The sequence below is a fragment of the Heterocephalus glaber genome, unplaced genomic scaffold, assembly GCF_053883595.1.
Source record: "Heterocephalus glaber isolate CG9 unplaced genomic scaffold, H.glaber_assembly_v1.0 deba00001561, whole genome shotgun sequence".
Taxonomy (NCBI): Eukaryota; Metazoa; Chordata; class Mammalia; order Rodentia; family Bathyergidae; genus Heterocephalus; species Heterocephalus glaber.
This window is the reverse complement of record NW_028258349.1, coordinates 13,568,231-13,584,026: the sequence shown is the minus strand read 5'-3', so window position 1 is coordinate 13,584,026 and position 15,796 is coordinate 13,568,231. Positions and strand designations below refer to the sequence as shown.

At 44.0% G+C, this 15,796-nt stretch overlaps 1 protein-coding gene across 1 annotated transcript; it reads left to right on the top strand.

The window, feature by feature from the left end:
- Positions 1-3,326: 3,326 nt before the first annotated feature.
- On the top strand, positions 3,327-15,559 carry Wdr87 (WD repeat domain 87). The gene is given in 11 exon segments (XM_087191353.1): positions 3,327-3,524; positions 3,527-3,576; positions 4,842-5,012; positions 5,385-8,257; positions 9,618-9,883; positions 10,339-10,630; positions 10,632-12,299; positions 12,301-12,361; positions 12,363-13,576; positions 13,578-14,740; positions 14,743-15,559. Coding segments are annotated over 11 exon segments (8,238 nt in total). The 5' UTR covers positions 3,327-3,502; the 3' UTR covers positions 15,201-15,559.
- The last annotated feature ends 237 nt before the right edge of the window (positions 15,560-15,796 follow it).

Here is a 15,796-nt window from a genome sequence, read left to right as displayed (position 1 = left end):
AGACCCATCTCAAAATAAAAAAATAAAAATCTGGGGATGTAGCTCAGTGTGAAGGCCCCAGCCTCACTCCCCAGTACCAGAAAAAACAAAACACAAACACTGGAATCACTGGGTTAATTTGGTGTAAGAAAATTAAAATTGCAGAAAAGTTCAAATAATAATAACCCATGACTGAGAATTTCCCGTGGTTGTCAATTTTATGGCTACTCTGATGTCTGTTTGCCCTGATATGAAGCAATGTGTTCTCTCATAGCATAGACAACAGAGCATAGTGAGGGACCCAGAGGGAGCTCAGGGCCTTAATAATAATGGAGTGCAGTGGCCCTTAAAGCCAACTCTATTTCAAGGCAGGGCGGGACATCTGGTTTCCTTCACATCCTGTCTTCCCTTAAATTGACCACTTGCAGTTTATGGTTTTGTGGTGTTTTTTTTGGTACCGGAGATCGAACTTGGGACCTTGCACTTGCTAGGCAGGCGCCAGAACCACTGAGCTAAATCCTGGCCCTAAACTGACCACTTGAATTCTCCCTTTGGATTATTTAGATTACTGACATATTAAACAGTCAGAACCATTGGGATTAAGGCATCTGGAGTTCACTCCAAACTTGCTTTTAAGGACAGGTAGTAGGATTAGGTAGTAGAATGTGGAGGATATTGGGAGAGAGGCTTCCTCCGAGGAAACTGGTCTGCAAGGTGGGGGAGAGAGTAGAAAAACAAAAACAAAAACAAACAACAGAGGTTTGGGGTTTGAAGGCCCTCTTCACTCATCCTCTAGAGATGTTCCCTCCAATGGTCCCAACCACATGCTTTTTGTTTTTGTACCGGGAATCGAACTCAGGACCTTGTGCTTGTAAGGCAGGTGCAGTGCCACTAAGCTAAATCCCCAGCCTTGATTTTTGTTTTTGTAGGCTGGTTAAGAGAAGTCGGACCCAGTGGGATACTGAACAACAGGAATTGTTGGCAATGACTATAAATTTGCTACAAATGATGACTCTCAGCAGCTCTGGAGCTCAAGAAGAAGCCAGTGGAGTAAACCTGAGCTGTGGAGCAGCCCCACATGGCTACCCACTGATGTGCAGGATCTGCTGCAGATCCCACTGGCCCCTGAAAAGTGGTCCAAATGAGCAGCAAGTGCAGGATCAAAGGGGAATAAAATGAAAAAAATAACACGGGAGCATAATGTGCAGCCCAGGAATGGAAGGAGACAGGGAATGCTGATGTCAGACACCCGTTCTCGCTGTAAGTGGATTTGGGGATCACAGGCTTCCCTAGTGTCAGCTAGCAGAATCTCTTCCTCCTCTGATACAGAATCCAGAACCGTGGATTGGCTCTTAGTCTTGAATCTGCCTCTTTGGCCTCCAAAGCATCCCTTTCCTTCTCAGACTTCATGTTGCTCACACAAGGAAGACAATATCTCCCTCTCAGGGTTCTTTCAAGAAGGAGTGAAGTAATTGATGTGGAAGCTCTCCTGTGGGCTCTAACCCCCTCTACACATGCCAGATAAGTTTTGCCTGCTGCTTCCCCCCAAATCTAGCCATCAAGTCTCCATGGCAACATAGAGCATAGGCTCAGCCACACCAGGGGGTGGCTTCTGCTCACCTTGCTTTAGGAGATCCAGGCCATACTGACTGGGGACCCCAGGAGCTCTCTAAACCTGCAGCCTTGCACTTTAGTGTGTATAAGATCCGCTGAAGAGCTTGGTGAAGCCCAGATTATTTATCTGGGTATGGTGGCACACACCTGAAATCCCAGCACACTGGAAGGCTGGGGCAGGAGGATCCCAAATTGAGGCCCAGCTTGGGCAACTTTAATAACTCAGTGAGACACAATCTCAAAAGGAAGTAGGAGGATAAGGGTGTCGCTCAGTGCAAAGGCCTTGAGTTCAATCCCCAGAACTGGAGAAAAAAAAGATTGTTGGTCCTGTCCTTAGTTTCCAATTCAAAAGCTGTGGGGTTTGGACAATAATCTGCATTTCTAACAAGTTCCCAGGTGATGCTGACGCTGCCAACCCAGGGAACCAACACACTGGGACCATCTGAGAAGCAAGGTTGGCCTCTGTTGCCCTCTGCTGGCCAGACTATAAACTTAGCTGTCATGTTTCCAAAGTAACCAAAAAATGCCAAGTAGGAAAAGAATGGAAATAGAGTGGTCACCAGCCTGAGAACCAGGCTAGCCTAAAACCAGTAGTCATCACTGTTCGCTGTTTCGGGGTATCTTTAAAAGGGTTTTCATGTGAATTATCCAATTTGATCTTGCAACAATCTAGTGCCAAAGGGAAGACTGGCATTTTCATTTTACAAATGAGGAAAAACAAGTCCATTGTGGCACAACTAATGACAGACACCTGATAGAAGGGGACTGTTGTATTATTTATTTACAATCCAACCAGGAAAAGCAGCTTGTCCTCATAATAACCAAAGAAAACAGAATGAGGAAGTAGACAATGATGAATGGCAGATTATCTTCTGTACAAAAACTATCTGATCCCACAAGCCTGGGGAAGACCGAAGGCTGGGCTGGGCATGGTGGCACGTGTCTATAATACCAGCACTTGGGAGGCTGGGTCAGGAGGATAGCCATGAGTTTGAGGTCAGCCTGGGCTACATAGTTCAAGGCCAACCTGAACCACATAGCAAGACCTTGTCTTAAAACAAAACAACAACAGCAAAAACCACAGGTTGGATCCTTTCTCCAGCTATGCCAGGTGGAGCGAATAGTTCCAGGTGCTCCTTTTCTCTATGTACAATGGACCCTCAAGTTACAACCAGCCTGACATACGAACAACTAGGGTTAATTGGGTTAATGGAAGATTCATCCGCCTCTTGTTATCTATAGCGTGTACCCAGGTAAACATCCAGATCTCAGCTGTATTGACTTAGTTACAACCAGCCATTAGGAACAGATCAAATTCATAATTCAAGTGTCCACTATACTTCCTATTTCAGTAGTCAGACTTGGATGTCAATAGAATAACTTAGGCCCTAGGGAGTTTGTTACAAGTTATGACTTCTGGGTCCCATCTCCGTGTAGGTCTAGAACAGGGCCCAGGACTTTGTATTTGCAGATGTACCCCCCTCCCCAATAATCTTGGTGTAGGAGGTACAGGGACCACACTCTGAAGACCTCCTAGTCCTCACAAAATGTTGTTTGCCTGTCACGGTATTCTTTTCTCATCCCTCTCTAAGTTTCTGTTTCCCTCACCTTAATATCCTAGATAGAGAATGCTAAGATTCAACTCCCCAATCCTTTATTTATCCTCCCTAAGCTTCAGTTTTCTCATCTGTAAAGCAGGGCAATACCTATGTCACAGGGCCATAGTGAGGACTAAATGAGAAGATCTATCTTGTAATTCCTGACATATACAAGGCGTTCAGTAAACATAGGTTCATGGTTCTTGCTTTCTGATACCTAGCAAAAAAAGTAACAGTTAATCAGTCTTCTTTTGGATTCCCACAGGTGTTTAAGCAACGGTCCTGAGGAGGACTGGAGGAAAATCAAGGTGATGTCTTCCATCAGACTCATTCCCACTGGAAGGATTTTAACAATCTCATAAATGACATAATACATGAAAACAAGGTAATGTATAAATATGCCATTGATTGGCCTCTATCTTACAGTAATGAGCATTTTGGAAGATCCATAGATTGTCCATGAATGCAAGAAGCAAGCAGGATAAACTATCAAGACAGTTGTCACTTTAGACAGTGGACCACGCATTTCCAAATAAGACTATAGACTTCTTACAAAGGTACTTTATAGTAGATGGACATTCTGAAGCACTGTCAGAACTAATGCCCTGGAACAAGAAATTTCCTAACAGAGAAGGGAGAAGGCGGCAAAGAGAACATTTGCCAACCTGTTTTGCTATGGATGGCTCTGTGCAAATAGATCCCAGGTACATGTTGCATAGCACACGTTCTAGCACCATGAGTAATACATATTGTGTATGTGCTGTTCCTGTCAAACTTAAAAGACCAGACAGGGTGTCCTAAAGTTTCACTTGTGAAGTTTTAAGCTTTAATTGAGAGAGAAGACCACCCATCCATGTGGAATTGGACAACTGTGAGTTAACTGTGTTACTAAGCAAATATGGATCAACTAGGTATCTATGCTCTTTGTAGAATGTACCCAAGTAGCCATGACAACTTCAGTAATCTGTCACCAAAGGAGCTTAACGGACTCAGAAAGACCTGCCAGAACACTTTGCTCCCCCCCTCTCCACTGCTCTGCTTTGTGTAAATCCTGCTTGCTATATTCTTAGGGAATCTCCAATGGAATTAAGCTTCATATGTATAAAAAGAGGTGTATAGGAAAGTGCAAACTTCTGTTCGGGGCTCCCAAGACTGACAGGAGTCATTTGCTGAGCCACTAGCATCATTAAAAGCTGCTTTTTGCTCCTATCTTCGTGTTAAAGAGTTATCTGTGCCAGCATCCTGTTTCTTACTTCGTAATTTAAAGCTGACTTTTGGGAGATCCTGTTAAGATGATATACTTGGTTGAATAATCTGTTAAATGTTCTGTCTTTTATAGTACCTTTTAGTCACAAGAGAGAATGTTAGAGGACAGGTGTGGCTAATGTCACTTTGGGAAGAATATATTTCCTTGTCCTCCCACTGTAAAATCATCCATATATGCCCTAAATATTCTGGTTCCCTCATGTGTTGGGAGATTTGTTACAAGTGTAGAGATCCCATTGTGGTAAGCTGTGCATGCGTGGCATAACAGGAGGTAGAAGGGATGGGAGGTGTGACTTTGGGAATTACTTCAATCATGAATTTTATGAGAATATATTTAGTGCATGTGTGCTCTGGCCTCTTAGTTTATGCCATGCCTCTCTCCAGGAATCTTTAGATGACTCAAAGAATGATACAGTTGTGCTGAGTGACCGGTCCCAAATATTGTTCAAAGAATCTCGCTATCCTCATAATATCCCACTTATATGCCATTACTTCTGTGATGCCTACTTCTTTGCCTCCCTCTCCTGGGTGACACCCCACGCAAAAGAAATACAGGTAAAACTTTCTTTCCCTTCCTAGCCCACTTTCCATGGACCAAACCCATACAGCTCTCAAACCAAACTAACAAAGGAATGTACACCCCTTAAATGAATATGACCCGGATCCAGGAACACTCCCAGGCCATACTTTCCCCAATTACTGTCTCCATGTTGAGTACACTTGAGTTCCCTTAAAGTAGACTGCGGTTTAAAAAAGGGTCCTATGCTTTTCACCTCTACCCTAGTTCCAAGTCCCATCACTAGGGGGCAAAATCACTCTAGTCTTCCACTTCCTCCTTAACAAAAGAATAGGGAAAAGTAGCTGAATAGTCAGCCCTTTTCTCCTCTACTATCTTTTCTAGGTAGTTTCTACCTTAATCTCTTCCAGGCTATAGTGTGGATGAAGAGCAAATCTGAGGACATGGTTGAAAAGAGAACATTCTTCATGACTGAGCAACTGCCACCCATCCAGTCCATGGTCCACATGGGTTCCTTTCATATCCTTGTGGCCTACTGTGGTGACATGGTCCTGCACATCTTTGGGGACCACTTTTGGGCATTCAAACCCCTAGGCACAGTGCCTTGCTGGTTCAACATCAGCTGCCTCTGCTATGACCCAGAAATGAAGATGCTTCTGTCTGGCATCCAGGGGTCAGTGGTCACCTGGATCATTGATCAGAGCAGCAAGGGCCTCCAAATAGCTCACATGTTTTCCATGCCTGTTAATGAGCTTGTCCAGGACATCATGCTGAGTGGCCCCAATGGCTCCCTCCTAGCCCTGTGTGAGACTGTGGTGAGAGCCCTTGAGCGCCAGGGCCAGGGCAGGCTGGGAGAGGTAAAGAAGTTCACATCCACCCACAGTGGCTCCTCTATCACCTGCTGCTTCACCTGTTTAGGTCAGGGTTTTCTCTATGCTGGAAACAAGGCTGGAGAGATCCAGGTATGGAACCTCAGTCACAGCCAGGCTCTCCACAGTTTCAAGGCCCACTCCTCATTAGTGGTATGTATCTGCAGCCAGTCAGAGGCCAAAACCCTGCTAACAGCTGGCAAGGAAGGCTTAATGAAGGAGTGGAACCTTACTTCAGGGAACCTGCTTCGGGGACTAGACCTCGGTGAGGAGCTGTACCACCTCCAGTTTATTGATGACACTGTCTTCTTCTGCCAAACTACTTATACGTTCTCCTTGTGCTCTCTGCCCTACTTCTATAATCTCTTCCATGTCTGTGGATCTACTCCCCAGCAGGTGCATTGGGTCTGCTGTGGTGATAACTGGTACAGAATCGTGTGCATTACAGAAGATGGCCTGTTGCGTTTTGTGTCCCCATTAACAGGGGCTCTTCTGCTTCTCACCTGGCCCTTCTCAATCCTGGACCAGGCTGTAGATTGGGCCTATGACCCAGGCAAAGAGGAGCTCTTTGTGGCAACAGGCAGCACAGAGCTGCTGGTGTTTGACACAACCCGTTGTCTTTGCCTGGCCAAGTATCTTTTATGCACCTCATCAAATTCTCAGGACTTTATACACTGCCTGGCTTATGGGCATTTCCACTTGGGGCGAGGGATAGAAGGATTGATATTCTCTGGGCCCTAGAGTGGTATAATAAGAGTGCCTTCCCAACATAGCTGTGCCCAAATAGAGAAATGCATACACTATGGGGCTGTACTGGCACTCTCTACACAGTCTGCGGGGCTTCTGAGTGGCCGAGAAAACTCTTTGCTGTGTTCTTATGGAATGGATGACTATATACACTTATCAGAAGCTGTGCTTGATGGACCCAAAGTACAAGTGAAGCTCCTTGCAAGCATTCTCAGCAGCTGTCACCTAAAACAACTGGTACTCTTGCCCAATGCTGTGGGTGCCATCACAGGCTCTAACTGCCTGCGTCTCTGGAATTTCCATGATTTTATGTTCTATGGGTCACAAAAAGGATCTAAATTCATAGAGACATTGCCTCTGCACCAGTGTACCATCACCTCCTTTGATGTCTGCTTGTCCTTGAGTCTTTTCGTCACAGCTGGTAATGATGGCTCTGTCCGAATCTGGGACTTCCATGGTAGACTAATAGCCATGCTGGATTCATCACTGCACTTTGGCCCAGTCTGCTTTGCAAATGATCGGGGTGACCTGCTTGTGACTTTCAACCAGGGACTTTATCTGGTATCCTGTTTAAAACTGCTTCCCCCTACCCTGCTTTCTCGTCTTTCCTTAAGGAGAATAACAGATGAAATACTAGAGGCCCCTAAGCCTTTCATACCAAGCTTCTTCCTCTCTTTTGAGACCATGTTTTTGCACAAATATATCTACCTTGGTCAAGGGAAACAGGAATTAGTGGGTCTGCAGAACCTCGTCAATAAGAGGGACATTGCCTTTGACCATTCTGTGCCACATGTCATAGAAGAAGATGCAAATGGGAGTCCTGTGTTATTGAGTTCCACCAAACGTGAGGAGAGGGTGGGAACTGACTGGATGCAGATGAGCAAACCTCCCCATCACCATTACGTGGCTCCTCCTCAGTTACAACTGACTTACTTGGATGGACTCAACCCTTATCAGATATTAAGATGCTACTTTGGTCGTGGGCGGGAATGGATCCTTGCCCCTGATTGCTACATCCCCAACTCAGTAATTCGTGCCCATCTTTGGCCAGAGGGCAGCCCAATACACCTTCAGTGCAACCTGCATGCATCCCAGTGGGAACTGAACTGGGAAACGTCTCAACCCTTCTTCTTCTGGCACAGCAGGGTAAGAAGTTTAAGTGAAGCACAAGAATACGAAGAAAGGGAGGATGAAAGCTTCCTAGCAATGAGAAAATCCAAGGACGGAACCTACAGTGTCCTTATAGACGCAGCAAACCGTAGTTCGCTGGGAAGAAAAATGAGTGAAATAGCTATTAGTAACCTAATAGAAACAATCCTCAATATTATGATCCATGCTTCCCCACTGAAGTTCCAATGCCGTATTGGTGCACTAGGGCAGATCTTTGCCTCTTACCAGGTGTCGCCATCCCTGCGCTCTGAGACAGTCCATCGTCTGCTGGATGATACGACCAATTCTAACCCACTGATCCGAGAGCTAGCCTGGGAAGGGCTGAAGCATCTAGGAATGGTCACTCATCTCTTTGCCTTGCCTGTGGCCCAAGGGTTAATGGATAAGGACGAAAGAGTGAGGAATAAGGCCCTCAGCATCATGCCTGAGACTGGAATCCACTGTAGGACCTTACTCTTAAACTTGATCCAGAGACAAGAGACTTTCCAGGAGATGAAGTAACTTGTTTGTGCTTTCTTCAGTTCTCTAGCACCTGCTAATTTTTTCTCCCTCTTCTGCATTTTTTCATTCTCTTTTTTCACCATCTTTTTTATCACTGTTCATTAGGCCTCCCAAATCTTTCTTGTTTCATAGCCTTTTTCTTTTTTCTTTTTGAGATGATATTATGGTTTGGGTCTAGATGTCCCACCAAAGCCTCAGGCAATCATTGTGGCTGTATGTAATGTGTGTGATGCTGGGATTAAGGATGTGTGATTACTAAATCAGTATACTGATTGCTTTGGCACTGCCCTAATCCCAGTAGCCTGGGAATAAGGGACAGAAAGAGGCTTGTCTTCTTCCTTGTTGCTTTTACTACTGGATGGGCATCATGAACTGCTTCTCCTTTGCAACACTCCAATGCCATGTGCCACTTTGCCTTGGAGCCAGCTGATTATTACTAAAATATCCACAAACTGTGAGCTAAATAAACCCTTTCCCCTTTAACTTTGAGTGCTGGGTATTTTGTCTCAGCAACAAGAAAAAAGTAACTAACACTGATGAGGTCTTGCTATGTTACCCAGATTAGTCAAATTTGTGATCCTTCTGCCTCAGCTTCCCATGCAGCTGGGATTACAGGTGCATACCTGGCTTCATGGCTTTTATCGATTCCTAGACTATCCTTAATTGTAGGAGGCTAACCTATGAGTTTGACTCTGGAGGACAAACAAGGACAGAAGACAAAAAGACACAGAGTTAATCTGGAATGAGGAGACCAAGGGACTCTCTGCCTCTAGTGGACAGGAGCCCTGAGTATTTGGCTCACCTCACCTTTATTCACTCAGACACAGGAGCAAGCAATTAGGGTAACAGAAGATTCATCTGCCTCCTGTTATTTATAGCATATACCCAGGTAAACAACCAGATCTCAGTTGTATAGACTCTTTTCTAGGACTTACAATGTGCCAGCGTGCCTACCTGTTGGCAAAGTAGGCACAGCCTGTTGTTTTTCTCCTCTGTGCTCACAGAGAAGTCAATTAGGCCTCGATCTTCATTATCTGGTCTCCTACACTTGATGATCCCCTGACTGGGCAATCTTCATTTCTTTGTTATCCTCTGCCTGTCCCTTATCTTCTTCAAGTTTCACTTTCCATCCTTTCCTGCAACCCCTGCAGCTTCCACACAAATCCCTCCAATCACTGCCATCTTACCTTCTTAGATTTTTTTCTTCTTCTTCTTGGTCATCATTTATCAGTACCTAAGGTGTCCCCCTTGGCCTCTTTACCAAACTTCCTGCCTGTTCTGCAGCAATTCTTTGCTTCCTATTCTCTCTCCTGTCCCTGATTCAACATAGTCTTTCTTCTCCTTTGACCTTCATAGGCAAGAGATGATTGGGGAGGAATCCCTGGACCACCTGCTGGGGATGCGGCCCACAGATCTCCAAATCCTTTTCACTCAAGTGCAGCAGCAACTGAATGAAAACTTGACCTTGTCAAAATAAGATAAGAAGCCTCATTTTTCTTTACATGTCTCAAGGGCTTCTGTACCTAGGTCCTCTTCCATACAACCTGCCACTGTTCCTGAAGAATCTGAAATCAAGCACAGCAAAGGCCAAAGACGGGGTCGAGCAGGGGGCAAAAAACACAGTATGTATAGAAAGATTTGATTCATATGCCTCAGGGTCCCCAAGAAGTAGTGTAGTTAAGGCTAAAGCGGGTCAAAAGATACTGGGGGGGGAAGAGAGATAAGTAGAAAGATTTTGTCATAGAAGAAAATTCTCCTAGGAACAATCTACCCAAACTTGGGAAGATCCCAAGAGTTATCTCCTCTAGGATTGTTGAAGGGGAAAACACTAGGAATACAGAAAGGAGAATGCTTTTTTACTTTTCACTTAAAAAATTTTTATTACGACATTTTTGCAGTAATGATTAGATTAATCATGAGGAGTTGGTACATGTACATAAGAGGATGCTTTTAGAAAAAAAGCCCTAGCCCTTTTTGTTGCTACTTCTTTTATGGCAGTTTCCCTAGTTCACACCAGATTTGAGAAGAGCTAACCTCCCAAACTTTCCTGACCTCCATCTCCTGATTTTCCCTGCAGCCCGAAAAGTGTTGCGAGGTCTCAGAAAGATGAAAGAGGGAGACTCTAAACAGATGAGCACAGAGCCAGGCCCCATAGAAGCTGAAATTGATCAGAGTGAAACTGCACCACTTGAGATGGAGGACACAACCTTCCACACCAGGTCCTCCATCAGTAGTTTAAAGGGCTTTCAAGATGTTGAACCTTCAGGGAGAGATGTCTCAGAGGGTCACATTGATCTGGCCCTGAAGATGCTAAAGAAAATGGGTGACCCAAGAGGCAAGAAAGCTACAGCACAGAAACCCATAAAGAAGCAAAAGCAAAGAAGAAAAGGTTTTAATTGAGGAAGCTCTGTCAACTATAATAGAAGAACCAGTTAGGAAAATAATTAAAACTCAGGGGCGAGGTACTGCTGGAATGCCTGGCCAAAGGGCTGGAGATGGTGCCTCATGGCGGGAGGTTCTATGTCATCTTGTGACCCTGAGGATATCTGGATCTCAAACAAAAATGTCAGAAGATCTAAACACTGAGTTAGTTACTGTGGCTCAGGAGATTCAGGCAGATCGGCACCCCAGCTGGGAACTCTTTCAGGAGATCTGCCCCCTGTTGAAGAAAGAAAGCAAGGATAAGCTTGAAGACCTTGCCTGGGATGTAGTGTGGCCAGAAGAAAAACCAACTTTTATCTACGAAGAAGCAATTAGAAAGGATATGGTTATCAGAGACAAAAAAGAGATACCAGAAGAGCAAGTGCAAAAGGAAGAAAGAGACATGCAAGGCTTGGAGAAAGTAATTCCAAAAAAAGGCAAGAAAAAGAAAGTTAGTTTTTTAGAACTGGGTGACCTAACTAAGAGAAAACAAAAGTCAAAGAAGGAAGAAAAGAAATCTTCTAAGAAGATATCTATGGAAGAGAGGAAGACAATTCAGGAGGAAAGTAAAGTAGAAGAAAAGGAGAAGAAAATGACCAAAGAAAAGAAGGATGTGAGCAAGAAAATAGAGGAAATGACAAAAGCAGAAGAGAAACTAGAAGAAAAACCAGTTAGTGTTGAAAAGAAGCTGTCTTGGAAAGAGTGGAAGAATTCATGGGATCAGTGGAAGCAGGCCCACATTGAGAGAAGGATATCCTGGGAAGAATGGAAGAAAGACTGGGACAGAAGCCATCTGCAGGAAGAGAAGAAACTACCCAAGGCTAAAGAGAAGCTAGTACCCAAGGAGAAAAAACAGAAGCGGGAGAAAAAGAAGCTGAGCTGGGATGAGTGGAGACAGGTCTGGGAAAATGTACTGTCATCCAGATCCAAGGATAAGAAAGAACTGACTTTAGAGCAAGAACCGTTCACAGAATGGGAGGAAGTATTTAAGAAATTGGAAGGAGAAAGAGAAGATGAAAAAGAAGAGCTGTCCCTCACAGAAGAGCAGATAAAGGTCAAGATACAGAGAAAACAAGCCCATTATAAAAGACAAGAACCCAAAGAGGAGAAAAGACTAGCACAATTAGAAGAGAAACTAGCACCAGAAGAAGAGAAACTTGAACAAGAAGACAGAAAGCTGGCCCAGGAAGAGAGAAAACTTGGCCAAGAATATGTGAAAATGCCCCTGAAAGATAAGAAAATGGCCCGCATAGAAAGTAAGTTTGCCCAGAAAGAGGAAAAATTGGCCCAAAGAGAAAAGGAGCTAAGTCACAAAACAGAGCAATTGGCCCACAAAAGGAAAAAACTGGCCAAGAAATTGGAGAAAACTGCCCAAGAAGAACAGAAACTAGCAAAGAAAGTAGAGAAAGCTATTGAGGCAAAAATACTATTGGCCCAGAAAGGGGAAACACTGAAGCAGAAGAAGCAAAGTCTGGAATGGCAAGGAAACGAGTTGGCAGAGGAACTTGAAGAACTGGCAAGGCACATGGAAGACCTGGCTTCAAAAGAAGTTGAGCTGAACCAGGAAGAAGAGAGATTGGTTAAGGAAAAGGAGGAACTGGCTCAGGAAGAGAAGATAGTGGCAAGAGGAGGCTCTGGCTAAGAAACAGAAAGCACTGGCCCAGGAAGAAGAGCTGCTAAGTGCAGGAAGAAGAGAAACTGGTCCAGGAAAGGGAAAAACTGGTCCAGAACAAGAAAGAATTCACACAGGAAAAGGAGAGACTGGCCCAGAAGGAAGAGAATCTGGCTCAGAAAAGGAAGAATTTGGCTCAGGAAAAGAAAAAATTGGCTCAAAGGAAAGAGACTCTCTACCATGTCGAAGAAGAACTCCTCCAGGAGAGAGAGCAATTAGCTCAGGTAAAGAAGAAAATATGGATGTACAAGGAGACACTGGTTCAGGTAGAGAAGAAGTTGAAACAGGAAAAGGAGGTAGTGGTCAAGAAGAAGGAGAAGCTAGATTCTGTAGAGAAGAAACTGGTTCAAGCAGGTGGAATTCTGGCTAAAAATCAGGAGAAAGTGGCCCAGAAAAAAATGGAATTAGCTGTAGAGAAGAAGGCAGTGTTCCAAGGAAGGAAAATGCTCATAGATGAGCTGGATGTTGCTAAGGAAGAAAAGACATTGAACATGAAAAGGAAGATGATGGTACTTCAAAATCTAATCAGTGATGAAAGGAAAATAACCCAGGAAGAAATAAAGATGACAAAGATAAAGCGGCCACTCCTTGTCAAGGAGAATGAACTGAGCAAGGAACAGAGCAGACTTGATATCAAAGAGTTGAATTTTTCTGAGCAAGAATCAAAACTTGCCACAGATGAAAAGAAACTGGCTAAGAAGCAGAGAAAAATAGCCAAGAAACTGAGAAATATTACAAATCAAGAGAAAAAAATGGCTGAGGAAGAAAGTAGATTGGCCAAGGAACAGAGAGAAGTCATACAGGCTGTAGAAGAGGAAGAGGAAATCCCATCCCTTAAACGAAGGCAGAAAAAAAGAAAACAATCAAAAGAAATTGATACCCCAAAGGGAAAGTTTTACAGAAAAGTGGATGAGATGGAAAGTGAAGAGAGCATTTCTAAGGAAATAGAAAGCCTATTAGAAGAAGTAGGACAAGAAAGTTTGTCTGAAGAGGAGGAAGAAGAAGAGGAAGAGGAGGAAGAAGAGATGGAAGAGGTGGAGGAAGAGGTGGAGGAGGAAGAAGAGGAAGAGGAGGAGGAGGAAGAAGAGAAGTATGAGAAGAGAAAGGAGAAGGAAAAGAAGAGGAAGAAAAGGAAGGTGGAAGAAGAGGATGAAGGTTTCAAGGAAGAGAGAGAAAGCATGAGTGAGGAAGAGTTGGAAAATTTGAGAGAGACAGAAGAGAAGCTCAATAGAAGCGAGCCAAGAAAAAGACATTTTAAAAAGGGCAAAACTATTTAAGTTACAAGAAGAAAGAGAAAAGGACCTACAAAGAAGGGAAGTGGTCCCTTCTATTGAAGAAAGATTCCTTGGGGTCGAAAGCAGGGATATAAAATGGGGAGATCTAAAAAGCTCTTCCAGACCATTGATCTTAGTACCTAAGGATATGGGACGAAAGACACAAATGCCACTGCCTACCAAACAAATATCCTTGGAAGGAAAACCCACAGCACTCCAGGCATGGAGGACATTCTTACAGATAAAGTTGACAGATAAAGAAAGAGAATTGTTGGAGAAATATAAACCCATGCCTCTACATGTGTTAAATACAAGTTTAGTGTCCCAAGAGCAGGACATGAAGACATTATTTATGTCTGACATATTTAGAACTGTAGAGGCTCACAAATTCCTACACAGACTCCCAGATCCCAGGTCTAAGTGGCTTTTGCAGCATCATCCAACTCTGGAAAATTGAAGGAAGGTACAACTACCTCTTCCCCAGATCCTTGCTGACAAACAACATCCAGAGGTAGAGGTAAGCCTCTCAGATTTAGAGTGGATCCACCAGGTCCTAGAAAGGATGGAAGCAGGAGAACAGCTTTCCAGAGATAGCTTCCACAGACTGTGTCAGCTCCTCAAAGACCTGACCTCAGAGGGAAACTTAGAGTGGCTATGCCCAGCAATGCTTGAAACCATTGTGCACCATCACATGCAAGCTCTGGAATCACAAAGCACAAGGGCCTCAAAGCCCAGTGAGGAGTCCATGCGTCTAAAACACCTGAAAGTGATTCCTCCTATAAAAGGAAAGGAAAAGGAAAGTTGGCTAAAACCTTTGACTGCCCCCACACCAAAGTTCCCATTACCTTCCAAGAGGATTACAGACCCAAATGCTACAAATTGGCATCTTTTAGGTGAGCCTTTCAGGAGTACAGGGATACAGCAGTTATCCAATGGTCTAAAAGAAATGCAGATACATTTTTATCCCGTCACAAGAGACCTCTTCACAAGTGCCCGTGCCTCTGTGAACAAACAAACACTGGCACTAATGTTTCAGAATGACCTTAGGGCTTTTAAGGGTAAGGACAGATTTCCTAAATTGCCCAAGTTGGAGAAGAAGACACAGCCTATCTCACGAAAGAAGAGGTACCTCCATGGGAGACATTTGTGGCACTGTACCATGTTTTGCGGATGCTCCAGCAGCGATATGCCAAAGACATTGCTGCTTGGATGGAACAGTTCCATCAGCTCATGGACTTGTACCAAGTCAAGTCCCTCAGAATCCAGAGGCTGCTACAAGATCTGCTACTGAGAGAGGAGCCTCAACCCAAACAGATCTACAAAGAGGCCCTCAAGGCCATGGAGCTAGTGCCTGGGGAACGGCTACTCTATTGCTTGGTTTGTGGACATTCCCATGACCTTGCAGGTCCCCTCAAGTTCCAGAATGTGATACCCATCTCTGGGCAGAACAAGGTGCACACTGTCCAACCTGTGGGGATTGCACAGTATGGATTTTTAGAGCTTTCCTGGAAAAGCCTACCGCAAGTCAATCCTTTCCACATTGAGAGGCTACCCAACACCTCCATTCTCTGATTTGGCCTAATTTTAAGACTTTGAGATCCTGTTGGAAATCATGAGACTGGGCCACAGATTTTAAACATGCTCACTTGCTATCTACTTCAACGTGAGGTTAGACAAGGGCTTTCAATCAGCTCCATAAATGCTACTGTATACTGAATAAAATGAAATTTCTCATTTGTAACAAATATTTTTACTTCTTTTCCTCTATAAGCCTGGAATGTCCTGGAATGTGGCCACAGAAAATACTCTGTCTTATGGGAAACATTTTTTTTCAGTCAATGGAGTACATCTTTTGGAGAGCAGGGCCCAGTGATGATCATCTTTTGATAGAAAAGTTTGTCCTAGCAATCTTTTTTTCCCATTAGCTCCTATTTACTTTCCTCAGAAGATCTCATGCAATTGATCTTTTATTAACTTACCATTAATATGAGAGAAAGCCTATTAATTTTGCCCCTATACACATTTTTTTTTTTTGGTACTGGGGATCAAACTTAAGGACCTTGTGCTTGTGAGGCAGGTGGCGGCACCACTAAGCTAAATCCCCAGCCTGCCCCTATGCAAATTTTGATCTTTAGTTGGTTCCTAAACATCCCTAAGCCTCAGTGTTC